At 47.9% G+C, this 13,306-nt stretch overlaps 1 protein-coding gene across 1 annotated transcript in view; it reads left to right on the forward strand.

The window, feature by feature from the left end:
* Positions 1-1,180, forward strand: part of RAD51B (RAD51 paralog B) — a gene marked incomplete at both ends in the record, with an annotated part of 438,609 nt that extends 437,429 nt beyond the window's left edge. Inside the window, 2 exon segments of the mRNA XM_080345731.1 lie at positions 1,053-1,113; positions 1,115-1,180. Coding sequence (XP_080201857.1) covers positions 1,053-1,113; positions 1,115-1,180 — 127 coding nt within the window.
* Between the last annotated feature and the right edge of the window lie 12,126 nt (positions 1,181-13,306).

Consider the following 13,306-nt stretch of genomic DNA (forward strand, 5'->3'; position numbering starts at 1 on the left):
GCCTCATCAAAAAGAGCTTCTTTTTTTTTTTTTCTTTTTTTTTTTCTTTTTTTTAAATCGGACTCTGTTTGATCAGCCCTTTCCCCTTTCTTTCCACAATCCCCCACATCACGCTGGAACTGGTACCAGTGGAGCATGTCAGCATGCCCTAGCAACAGAGAGATTAAGGGAACTACCAGCTCCTTGAGGACAGGCTGGCTCGGACTTACTAATTAACAACAGTGAAAGAAGTGAATGAGAACAGCCCTTTCTTTGGGGCAGAGGAGGCACTAGAGGTGGATGAAGGACTTCAGCTAAAAGAAGGTTTCCCTCCCCCAAAACATGTGTCAACATTCAGACCAATCCTTTCTTAATAAGACTTTGTGTACGTACAGTGTTTGTATGGATGGGAAAAGGCTGACAGCAGTCAAGCCCGATGCAGAAAAACACGTGTGGGACCGAAGTCAAACCATAGCTACCCCTGCCTTGCATCTGTCTCTGACATGGCTGGGACATGAGTGTCGGATGCTGGTCGCTTGGAGAGGCAGGTCCACACACAGCCCAGCAGGATGCGTGTGCCCCAGGCTGTACCCCTTGGGCAGCAGCCGACGTGCCCATGCCCCACTGCTGTCCCCAGACACAACGAGGCATGCGGGTAGGTGACAGCAGCCACCGGCTGAAAGCTGTGACCCTCAGCAGCAGGCAGTGCAGGGCTGTGGGAGAGCACAGGGCAGCTCAGCAAGGGAGGCTGGACATGTCCGTAAATCTGCTGCAGAGACAGGACTGCCATACAGGGAGAGGGACCGGACCCCACAGGGGTTTGTAATGAAATACAAGCTCCTGCCCTCTGCAAACCTTGGCATCCTTCTGCAGTCCACCTTTACCGACTGTACACAGGAACAACTGGGTACATGTTCCTTTCAAACCAAATCCCAGTCAGAGCCTGTCCATTTTCTGTCAGCCGAAATGCTAGTAAATATTTTCTGAATTATGAAATACTTATGACATATCTTTTTTCTTTTTCTTTTTTTTTTTTTTTCTGTAAACCGTTACTTTTGGTTCTTGCTGCTGACGGGCATTTTGCCCTGGGCTGGGTGTGGAAGTGAAACTGCTGAAATTCCCGTGAGCGGGGCAGGGCGGCTGGTGTTCCTGGCCCCAGCAGGAACCACCGGACACGATGACGGGAAGCAACTTCTGGTAATTCTCCAGCCTGTTTCACTAACCCATAAAGGCTTAGCCAAACTGGATAACTTTTTAACAATCTTTACAGCTTGGTGGTTTATCCAAATTGAATGGGCATCTCCTTGCCTGTCCTCCAGGAAGGTGGCTGGGATGGGGTCCCACTCGTGCCCTGCGCTGCTGCCGGGCAGGCGGAGAAGGGGAAGCCTGGCTGCTGGGGATGCCTCGCTGCAGCCTCCAGCACTCATCTGTTCCCCATTTCACTCAGCAAATCCCAGAAACCAGCAAAATCTCCCTCGGGGAGGTGAATCTGGAGCCCAGGAGCTTTATTCCCTGGTCAAACACAAGAAATGCCACAGCCCATGGTTCAGGATCCCCATCACTCCCCTGGGATGTGCCGTGTCCCATGTTGAGCACCAGGAGATGCAACAGAGGGTGCAGCATGTTACTGGCCTGGGGAAGGGCTGGATGACTAATTAGCTCTTTCCACTTCTGCCATTAGCAATACATAAGCCTCCCAAAATGTACTGTAGTTGTTGAAAACATTTCCAAAATAAAATAGCATGGAAAAGGGAACTGCAAAATCCTTTGCCTCACTCTGAAAGTGTGGGGTATTTTTTCTCTGAGAAAAAACTGTGGAAAAATGACACTATCTTACAAAAGAGAACTGCGCCTTTGCATATTTAGCTTTGGATCTGCTGGTATTAGAGGCAAAGTCCTATTTTATTACTTTTTATTTCTTCTAGCCCTGCAGCACCAACAAAGACAAGCCATGTAATGAAATGCAGAATCTTTTCTTTCTTGAACACCAGAAGTTGTTGTTGTGGTGGTGGTTGGGGGGAGGGGGTTGGTTTTTGTTTTTTGGGTTTTTTTTTTACTGTATACTGGTTCACCTCTAACTTTACTAACACACTGTAAGCCATATATAGCATTTTGTAGCTTAATAAAACTCACTTTTTCTTTTTTTATTCAGGTGTACTGCTTTCCAGAATGAATCTCTATGAGCTTTAATTAAATTTGTGTGGCTTGCCATTGATTTCGTCCTCTTAAATCTGGCAGGACCTTGCCATATGTGTTTTTACATAATTGTTTTTCAGCACAGACCTGTGCTTGAAATCCACTCCTGCCTGCAATGTTCTGGTGCCTGGGAAGGGAGGAAGCGCCCCAGAACTGCAGGTCCCCAGTGGAAAAACATTAGGGTTAACTGGCTGCTCCCTGCAGAGACTATTTCATAGGACTCTTCAGATCTCAAATGCTGAGAAGGGACATGAAACAATAATCCCTCAGAGAACATGCTTAATCATTCAAGGCTAGTTAACAATAAAATAAAATAAATAAAACCAACTTTGAAATTTTTTTTTTATCAGTTTGGCTTTTCTTAATATAGCTTGGAGGAGCAGGCTATCTGGCTGCTTTCCAAAAGTCCTTGTTATGGTATTTAATGAACCCGAGGGATCATTACACTATAAATATGCATCATGTTTATATAGATGCATTGGGCAACGTATTACAATGCTAGGGTTTAAAAGTCATTTCCATGGATTCCCAACCAAGATAAACTCCTCCACACCCCCGAGGTGAATAGTACTTAAACCTGTGTTTGTACAAAGAAGGCAGTCAGGCTTTCCAGCACCTGGAAAGTGGGCAGGCTTATCTGTTAGTTATCTCTCACGTTCGGCTTTTATATGTAAATTTGCCTGCGGGAGCAGTAATGGATAGTCAATGTCCTCTCTGCCCCAGGGCTGGTCCCCGCAGACCAGCAGCTCCTCCACCTGCAGGCAGCAGCAGCCTTGAGGCTGGAGGGGAAAGCCCAGCCCAAAGCTCCTTCTCCCCGGGCTGGGGGGACAGGCTGGGAGCAGCAGCCATCACATCATCTGTCTCTTGAGGGAACTCTCTAGGATGGTTCCCCCCAAACTACTGGGACCTGCCAGCCAGAGCTGGGCAAAAGCGGTAAAGTCCTGCCAGATGGCATATGCGTAGATGGTTAAGACCCATTTTAAACTGCTGCTTGGCTTAACTAAACTAATAGCCAGTTAATGGAATATTCTAATAGTACCTTAATTAAACAGGATATTTTTAACACATATATGTATGTACAAACACACCCACCCACGGAAATATAGCTGGGTGACTCTGTCAAGTTTTCTGAGAATAGGACTGTGGGTTGAGACCAAATGCGGAAAATATTACCCAGAAAGTGTTGGAGAAAGAAGGAACCAAAAAAACCCCTACACCTCACGTGTAGTAAAAGTGGTTGCTTCTTCCATCGCAGACACACACAAACAGGAACCGTTTCCCTGGTTGTGCTTCGGAGAGATTGCCAGAGAGAAACACAGTGCCTTGCAAGACTGAAAAACAATGCAGTGGGATTTCAGACAAGAACCAAATAATCTCATGTCAACCTGCTGCAATGGACGGGTGTAAAATGTGACTGATAAGGACTGGCACACCAGGGCAACGCACAACCCCCCAGAGAGAAAGTTGGATTTTAGCCATTGCAAGAGCTCAAGCCACCTCATTTAAAAGCTGTACCATGCAGTGTAGTAGCTACAAACTACTGCTTTTCCTCCCTGACACAACAAGTTGTTTCTTGCTTCCACCTTCTCATATTTCTGCATAGCCCAGAGGCAAACCTGAGTGCCTTTAGTTGGGAAAGCAGCACATTCCTTCCCAGCATCAAAGGGGCAAAGGGGGGCATGAGGCGACGGCTTCACGCACACCGAGGTGCATTTCTCGCTTGCGGCTCCCAGAGCTGCCTGTGCGGCTGCTTGCCCCTGCCTGCTCTGCTCATGGCACACAGAGGTGTGCCCGGCTCTTAGACTGACCTGACATTGCCTGAGATGGTGGAAGTCAGCTGCCCCGCTCCTCACATGTGGGATGTGAGGCTCCGCCAAGCTCCTTGGGTGTTACTTCTCTTTCTTCCTCATTTTAAGGGTCCTGCAGTCGGGTGTTTTTCCTTTTTCAGTATTTGCTTCCAAGAAGGGATTAGGTGTGATGGGTGTGGTGTGGATCGCACCAGCACTGCTGTGTGAAGGAAAGGGATACATCCGTAGGAAAGATGTGGGTTGTTTATTAGCAGCTTGCACGACTCTAGAAATCCCAAAGCAATGTGCTGGACACCAGCAGCACAATGGCTGCGCAGAATGACCAAGCAGACCCAGCTTGGGGCATTAACGTGACTCCGAGGACAGTACTTCATTTCACATCTCCGATGGAAAGCTTTTGTAAAAAGTCAAGTACCCACATGGGATTATAATAATAACAATAGCGGCTGATCAGTGGTCACAACTATTACCACACCAAGTCCTCAGCTGCTTTATTCCATTCAACAGACTAAAATATTTTGATGCAGTCCCTACAACACGAGGTACATAGTGCTTCATCTTGCTTTTACCCACAGCAAATGTAGAACGTCAACAAAACCACCATTTATCTGTCAAAGACCCGTGGAAACTGCTTGTCTGGATGGAGAGAGGTGTGAAAGGAAACCCAGCCAGCCCCAGCCCTGAGCCATGCCTGGAGCAGAGTGCAGCTCGTCCTCTGCAAGCTGGGGCTCATGGGAGGAAATAGCTGCAAAAGCTCCTTTTTACCACTGAACTCAGCAGCTGCGCCTCCAAGTACATGACTCTGACCTATTTCACCAGCCACCCGCATCATTTCTACAGCAGCATCAGCCTCGTGACGTCAGTGGCATTACTCCATCCCTGCATTAGATAAAACTCAGGCGCGAAGAAGGTTCACTGAGGAGGAAGAGGCTCTTTTGACATATTTCCTAGCCCAGCCACCCTTGCAGGAAACCAAATTCAGTTTTTGCTATGTTTGTTCATTTTATACATCAAAGTATTTGTCTTTTGGAAGCTCTCAGCACCAAGGCCCCTCAGTGTGTGTGCTTATTGCCTCTCCTACTAAGAGATCCCAGTCAATGAGTGACTGGGTTGAAATGACTGATGTACCCAAGTGACACAACACCAGTGCATGCGCACTGGATTAAGGACTGCTGGGGTGAGGAGGGGGTGTTGGAGAGGCCAGGGAGCCCTGCCAGGAGCAGGGTCAGTGGTTTGGCTGCAGGACTGTGCAGCCATTGCACCTTGTCCCTTCCTGGTCAGTCCCCAAAGGGCAATGACAAGACCTGGCAGGGCTGACCCTATGGGGTCCAGAGATGAAGCAGGGTATAGGTCCCAGGAGACAGAGCAGAAAGAACACATTTTGAGCTTTTCCTGTTGGTGTTGTATGGTATTTCTGGCTTTCACCTCTTAACTGAGCTATTTTCTTTGTTTTCTTTGTTTTCTCTATTTTTGTTTGTTTGTTTGTTTGCTTGTTTCATCTGTTTTTCTTGCTTATTTCTCTCATGCCCTAACCTTTTATTTCTGCTTTAGATGTTCTCTTTCCTTCTGACCCTCTCCTGGGGTGTCAAAATTATTTTCACCAGAGGCCACATCAGCCTGCGGTTGCCTTCAAAGAGCTGAAGGTAATTTTTGGGACTGTAGAAACGTAGGAGCAGTTACATTTATATAGTCCTAAAATTACACTCGGCCCTTTGAAGGCAACCACGAGGCTGATGTGGCCCCCTCGTGAAAATGAGTTTGACACCCCTGCTCCAGACCCTTTGCAGCTCCTTCACTCCCCTGCATCTCTCTGTGTGCTTCCTGCCACCACTAAGGTTACACATGTACTTTTTCTTCTAAGCTCACTCTGCTCCCCTGTCTTCCATTTTTCACTCTTTCAGAATTTCCTTTAATACTTTTCCTCCATTCACATCTCCCATTTGTCAGCAGGCATAAGATCTTCAGCCAGCTATCTATTTAGGGGATACTGAAAGCCAGGCTGGCAGAGCCTCTGGAGCACATTAAATGAAGCAGTAGGTGAGTTTGGAAAGATGGCCAGAAGCAGAGTGAGCATATGATGTCAGATCAGGGAGATAAAACCTTTTGTTTTAACTGATTCTGCTGCCAACAGCAATCCAGCTGGCTGCTGCCAGCAGATAGGTGTGCCACCACACCTTGGCAGGCAAGCCAAGGGATCTTCATACCTACGGCAGCAAGGATCTGGAGAGGCTGTATGGGCAGTTTAAATCTAAAGCCATCATTGCTGTCAACTGCCCTTTTCACAAAGCTACACTCAGAGGTCAGTAAGATTGCAAAACCAAGCTCCTATATTTAGAAAAGGCCAGGCTTACGCTGCTGGTGAAACCTTAACTCAGTCCCTGCCACACACCCGTTATAGCGTGTTCTTGCCCAAGACCCCACAGGAAGCCTGTTGCGGAGCGATGCCCCGGGATGCAGGACAACGCCGTGGGGACTGGAGGGAGCCCTTCTGCCCTGACCTCCCATCCTGTGTTTGAAATGAGACGGGCATCTTGCAGAGCAAGTAGTATGTGATCACATAATTACAGACTGTGCTATAATGCATGCTCACAAAAGAGCTGAATTAAGGCTGAACAGGCAGGTACAAGCACCATTACGTCATTAGACTAATCTCTCCTTGGCTGGCCATGAAGGACCTCATCCTGTTCTCACTGAAGCCAAAAGACTGCCTCTATTGACTTGAGTGGAAGCTGGCTCGGGCTCGCCCCAAGGCTCACTCATTGCTGTTAGCTGCGAGTTGAGGCTGTACCCTTGAACGCATTAAACTTTTCATGCATAACTCATATACCACACCCACCACTTACACCTTCATTCAAGTAGAGACTTCAGCCTGGGCGCTGTGGATGGTGGAGTATGAGGAGAACTTGCTCTACCGCCATGCTTGCCCTACCTGTTCAGCCTGTTGCACTGTTAATAGCCCTCAGCAGCTGCTCATGGCTGAGCAGGAGGTGGAGAAGAGCTGCTCCTGTCCCACACAGCCCGCAGCCAAAGTGCTCCCGGCCATGGTGAGCTGATTTAATCTGTTTTCCCATCCTGGTGCACCCATGAAAGCAGGGCGGGGGCAGTTGGGCAGTCAGGCCCAGGATACGGTGGCAGGTACATCCTTCCCTACACCCACCAAGCCTTGTCCCCACGGTGCAGACAGCAGCCTCCTGGGGTTCGCCACAGGCAGGGCTTGAATGGAGACAAGTGCAGCCCCTGCATCATGTTGGAGATGTGCATGGCCCCAGCATCATGTCGCAAGGCCAGTGCTGTGCTCCTTTGGGCTAAATGGCTGCTGCACTGTGGGTGATTTTCCCAGAGCAGATCTCCTTAACTTTACCACTTCCCCAACCTATCTGGCTTTCCTTGCAGAAGACTTGCCTAAATGCATGCATTTTTTCCCCTCCTGCATCTTTCATTTTAACCCCAAAATGTAATTTTTGAAAAGAGGCTGAATGTCTCAAACCTATAGAGGACTCTCCAGTGGGGGATAAACTAAAGACGAGCACGTGTGAACACATCTTAACCTCAACCCTCTTGTTTGTTTCTTCCAAATATTGCAGGCAGTCACTGGAATTTTCCTTCATAACAACTTCACACGTGGCCTTTTTATCACCTCAGGAAACCTCTTACCATTTCTGACATCTCTGCCCCTGTGGCTTCCCGTGTTGCTGATTTCAGGGTTGCACACATCAAAGTGATGAAGACACACCTCACTCTGGGGACAGAGCAGCATTATCACTCCCCCAAAAATAATGTGCAAACTGCCTAGTTCAGCCACTGCCCTTGAGAAATCAATTATTCCTCAATCTGACAGGCTGAGGATGCTTTTCCTGTTATTTCACCTAATGTTTTCCTTTGTTTAATTTAAACTGCTCTCATTTAACTCTATTTTCTTGTATTAAATTAAAGAATTCCATCATCATCTTTTGTTTATCTGTGAAGGAATGGATGAGGTTATTTCATGTTACTCTTCATATCATTGTTTTGAAAGATGAATGCAAGTGTTTGTGGATCTGTATTTTACACATGCAGAAGACAGTGAGAGAGGGACAAATGAAAAACAAATACACGAAACTGAAAGGAAAATGAGTGGAAAGGGCAAAAAAGAAACCCAAATAAAAAACAGATGAAGTATATATCCACTTGTGTGTAAGGTCTTATATGCCGGCATACTCAGGCACGATCCCACCATCACTTGAGAAGCCTGATACTAAGGCAGTTGTTCAGCTGTTTCTAATACATAGCATAGAAAGGCTCTAGCTGGAGAAACATTTTGTTTCAACAGTGAGTCATCCATGAGAAAAATGTGGGTGTAGCTTTCAGGGAAGGGATTGGAGGATGTTTTATGAACTCGAATTTTGCAAACCCCCATATAGGAAGATGCATGAAGTTGATCAAGACACCAAGTGTGTCCCTCCCTCCCAGACATGAGGGAGGGTAATCAGGTCCCATTGAGAGCCTAATTGCACCAGTTGCCCTGTGCTGGATCTGTCTTACCTTCCAGGGACCCCTGGAGAGGGGCAGTGAGAAACCTCTGGGTTGGTCCCAGCAGGGCAACCCCAGGCATGCCACTGCCACCACTGGTACCATCCTTGGGCAATGCCTAAAGCAAGGATCGACCCACACCTTGCCTCACATTGGACACCGTTGATCATGCGGGATGTTTTCCAATGCTTCTCTGACCGAGTTTTTACACAAACTGGCTTATGCTCGTGTTTTACCTAAGCATCAGCTGGTCTTAAGGGCCAGACTTCTGCTGTCAGATAGATGACTTTAAATCTGGAGTAATTCAGATTTACTTGGGTGTCAATGACACCAGGTCTCCAGGCTGTAGTGTTTCCTTCCAGCCCCTTCATCGGCACAAGTACCAAACACATGCCAGAAGTCATTATGCCAGCACATCTGTAGGCAGAGACTGGAAATTGTAAACACCTTTTCAGGTTGTGAAATGCCCATTGATTGTCCCACAGTGTAAACACCTTGGGAAGAAAGGTGGTTGTCCCTTGGGAGTCACAGCCTGAAGATCAAGCTTTCTCCCTAGGCTAACCTGTAGCCTTTCTATGGGCGTTTAAATTCAGATGTCCTGGTTTTCTAGCCAATTAATTGGAGTGGCTAATACAGACCAGTCTTCCAAGGAAGAGCTGAACACTATTCATGGGTGCTGCACAGGCCACTCTTGAAAGTTAACATTTTTCTGGTGGGCAAACCCACTGAGACCCGGAATTACCTTATTGTTAATTATTCCTTAGTGTGATTCAAGGAGGCGCAGTCAAGATCAGCAGCAAAGTGAGCAGCAGACCACTTACCAGGACATAAAGCATAATAGTAAAATCTATGAGAGTGTCAAATTGTCTTCTGGGGAAAAGGTAAGAGCTCTGTTCCCTGGGCTAATTAAAAAAGGACTGACTGATAGGCACCACGACCAGTATTTTGTAGGCAGCAATACTTTTTGGCTTAAGATGTACTATCTGGGTTAACAAAAGTATGGCTGACTCCTGTAACTCTGTTATACCCGTTTGACTGTAAAGAAATGCCTCTGACTCTAATTACATTATTCTTTGTATACACCAGGGTTAGTGAGAGAGAATTTGTCTCTGGGCCTTTTCCGTCTGTTAAGTTCCATGGTTTGTGATTCACTTTACAAAAACAAGGGTAGTTGAAAAAAAAGTTGTTTTCAGCTATGTGGTGATGAAATACAGTAACTGAAAATGCTGTGGGTTTTGAGGTTGGATTTTATGATTAAAATATTGTTAGGTTCAGGATAGGATTGGCTGGTAAAATTAGTTACAGTAAGACATTGTGCTTTCACCTCTAGAAAGCTGAGTTCAAGCCCTGTTTAAGATCACAAAACCAGTAAGTAGTTCAGGATGATTAACAGTTTCTGAACAAGCAGGAGGCAGGACAGGAACACCCGGGGCCTGGGAAGGTTGGGTTTGATTCCCACCACCCGTTCCCCTGCTTTGGGGCCCCAGCCTCAAGCGGAGGAGAGCACTGCAAGCGAAGGAGACCTCTCCTGGTGTGGAGACAAGGGGGGCAAAGATCAGCGCTGCAGGAGATGCTGTGGGTCTGGATGAGAGCCATGCAGCCACCTGGCCACGGCAGGTGCCACATGAAGCACATGCTCTGCACAGGCGACCCGTGCTAATGAGAGAGGCTTGATCCTGATTTGTCTCAGCCACCTCGGTCAGTCTGTGACAAGGAGGCATGGCCCTGGTACTTCTGAAAAACTGTGCAACATCAGAGGCTCTTGGGCGTTTCTTCCTACCTGACATATCCAGTTCAAACCTTAAGGCAATGACGTTTCTCAAGACCATTTTGCAATTTGTTTACATTAAGCATCACAAGCTGCTGATTCAAACAGCCGAGTTGCAGCAGAAACACTGCCAGGAACCCTCGCGAGTTCATTTTCCCCACACGCTTTCAGTTTCAGCCTATCTTAACAAGATGTTCTCAGCAAATACACAGCTTACACACACGCAGGCCCGACAACTGTAATCAGCTTCCAAACTGCTAAATGCAAAGCTGTGCAGCAAGCAGATTTGCACCTCTGCTGTCGAGCTGCCAAGGCCAACCCACTAGCCAAGTACCACTTGAAATAAAGCATAGATAGGGTGTAAGTAGTATGTTATCTGTGGTCTGGTGCTTTGCAGTTACTCTAAGCATAGTTAATGCAGTTACTGCTAGCAGAGGGTTACAGACCTACCCACAAGTTAACAGCTGTGTTCAGAACTTCTTGTCTAGTTATCTGGAAATTAAACCGAGCTTTTTTTAGTAACATATTTTTGAGTGTGTTCTGTTACTTCTGAGATTTAGTACAGTAGTGTTGCAGGGGTTTTTCTTTGTTGACTTTTTCTTCCATAGTTTCAATGATTCCTAGAACAAAACAAGAATATGATCCAATTTGAACTTGAGTACCCTTTTGTAATAAAATAATTCTTTCAGCACTCAAAGATATTCCCTCCATTTGTAAAGTTTATCTGTAAGCTTGGCTTACACAGAGAGTTAAAAACCCATTGAAAACCACAACATGCTTCCAAAGTGCTTTAAGGACCTGGGTATTATTTGATCCATTTTTCAAACTGGTCCCCACCACTGCATAGAGCAAAGCCTGGCTCTAGCCCCATCTGCCTTGTTGTAACCACCATCCCACAGCATCATTCATAGGAACTTATTTCAAGATCAGCTTAGCCAGTCAGTGGCGCAGAGGAACTGCTTTTGTTTACTCTTTTGGAGTGAAGAAAAACCTGTCCAAGGCTCTGGATAACCCAGAATGCTATTAACAAATCCATTGAATTTCTCCAATAAGAAAATTTTGGGTTCATTAGGACACCAGTCAGGCGGCACTGCCAGAAATCCCTTGCAGTGCTTCCCTCATCCTGGAGAGCAGATGCATTTGCCCCACAGAACTGCAGTCTCTCCAAAATTTGGCTTTAGGAGTAGCCCTGAAAAAAACAGCGAATTCAGAGCAGTCCTGGCAGAGGCAGGGGTTCCCAGCATCCCAGATATCCTGGTGCCCCAACAGAGACCTTGTATTTTCTAGCAAGGGGGGCTCCAGAACTGAAACTACTGATACAAGCGGCTGTGACAGTACAGAGAGGGAGAGTCAGACGCTCATTAAAGCCAATTATGGGCCATTCAGTTTTTTATAGGAAGCAACCAACACCCAAAACTGCACCCAGGAACCCATGAGCCATCAGAATATGTCCTGGAGGGACCTGGGCATCATGTGCTCCCAAGGAGATGACCCCTTGAACAAATGCACTGCTGTGCTTCTGCACTAGCTGCCATCTCCAAGAGGGTTTAAGATGTGACCTCAGGAAGGAGCATTGCAGCAGTCTGAATCTGCCAGCTCAGAAAATGTGGATAATGCCCTGTAGAAGGGTAGTGTTGCAAAACTGTGGCATTATACGGCCCTTCTGACCAGAAGGGTTCCCAGAGCGTCATTCACTACACTTTTTCATCATTTTTCCTCACACTCTCTCATGTTAAATCACTGTTTTCCCAGCACTCTGCGTGGGGTAATGTTGCACAACTCCAGGGAGGCTTAAAGAGTTCTGGGGAAGCACCTAGGCTTGGCCCCTAGCCGATAAGTATCCTCAGATTAGATGGCCTTTTGGTCTGTCTAATTCAGTACATCCCTGGCTCTACATGAAGCAGAAGCCCCGCTTTTCTCCTAAATACTGTCATCCTGAAATGGAAAAGAAAGGCAGAGCATGCATGACTGCTGAGCCAGCACCACCTGCTCACCCTGCCGAAAGACACTGTGTCCCCAACCGTGTCACAACACCCCCCCCACCCTGGCAGCCGAAGCCTCACCTCTGGGGCAGAGACGCAAACCCAGCAGTGAGGGGAAGCCTGGTTACAGACACCAGGGATGGCTGGCATTGCGGGACGTCAGGGGACGTGCTGTGGCAGGCGGGCGCCCAGCTGTCAGTCCCACCTGGCACTGACACAAGGAGCAGCTGCCCCAACAGACTCAACCAGCTCCTCTCCCTTCCTGCCTCTGCTGGGGGTGTCCCAGGGGTTGCCACTGCCCAGGGTGGCCTCCAGTCATCTGCAACGTCTCCCAGGCGAGCTGGGCCTGCAAAGGTGCTTCTTTGTGCCCTGGGGCACAGCTCCCAAAACCCCACGCAGGGACAAGTGGGGCGACGACTGAGGTGTCACCAGTCCCTCCCATGACAGACAGGTGTGGGCATGGCACCGCCTTGGTGACACTTCTCCCAGCGCCTGCAGCCAAAATGATCTCCAGCACACAGGTCAGGAGTGCGTTTCCCACAAGGGAAAACTGGCAGAGGCCAAGACATTTTCTTCCCCCATTCTAAACGCAGGAGTGAGGACCAGACCAAGATGAGGTCCCAGTCACCTCTGTTTATCACTTTGCTGCTAAGCACAAGGTACAATTCCTATTACAGCTCTCATTTGTGTGTCCCTTTGTTTAATTTAAGTGCATCACTGCAAACTGACGTCAGAGGCATGTGAGCTGAAAACCTCGAACTGGTGCTGAGTCACAGCGAGCAGCTCAGCAGCTCCCTCAGCACTTGGGATCCCATCATCACGCAGAAGCCAGGATAGACCCGAGCACTGAGGCATTGCACAAGGTCCTTGGAGTCGCGTCCACCCGTCACACTGCAGCTCCAAGTGACACGGACATTTTGCAGGAAGGGTCCTGGCGAGCACCTCAGAGGAGAGGGCGATTCCTGGCACAGGCAGTGGAGGACATGGAGGGAGGGAAGGAGGCAGGTGCTGTGGGCGGCCGTGACCCCCTGCGCAGATCCCACATAGCTACCTGGCTGCATCAG

Source organism: Nesoenas mayeri (assembly GCF_963082525.1).
Source record: "Nesoenas mayeri genome assembly, chromosome: 5".
In the NCBI taxonomy this organism is placed as follows: Eukaryota; Metazoa; Chordata; class Aves; order Columbiformes; family Columbidae; genus Nesoenas; species Nesoenas mayeri.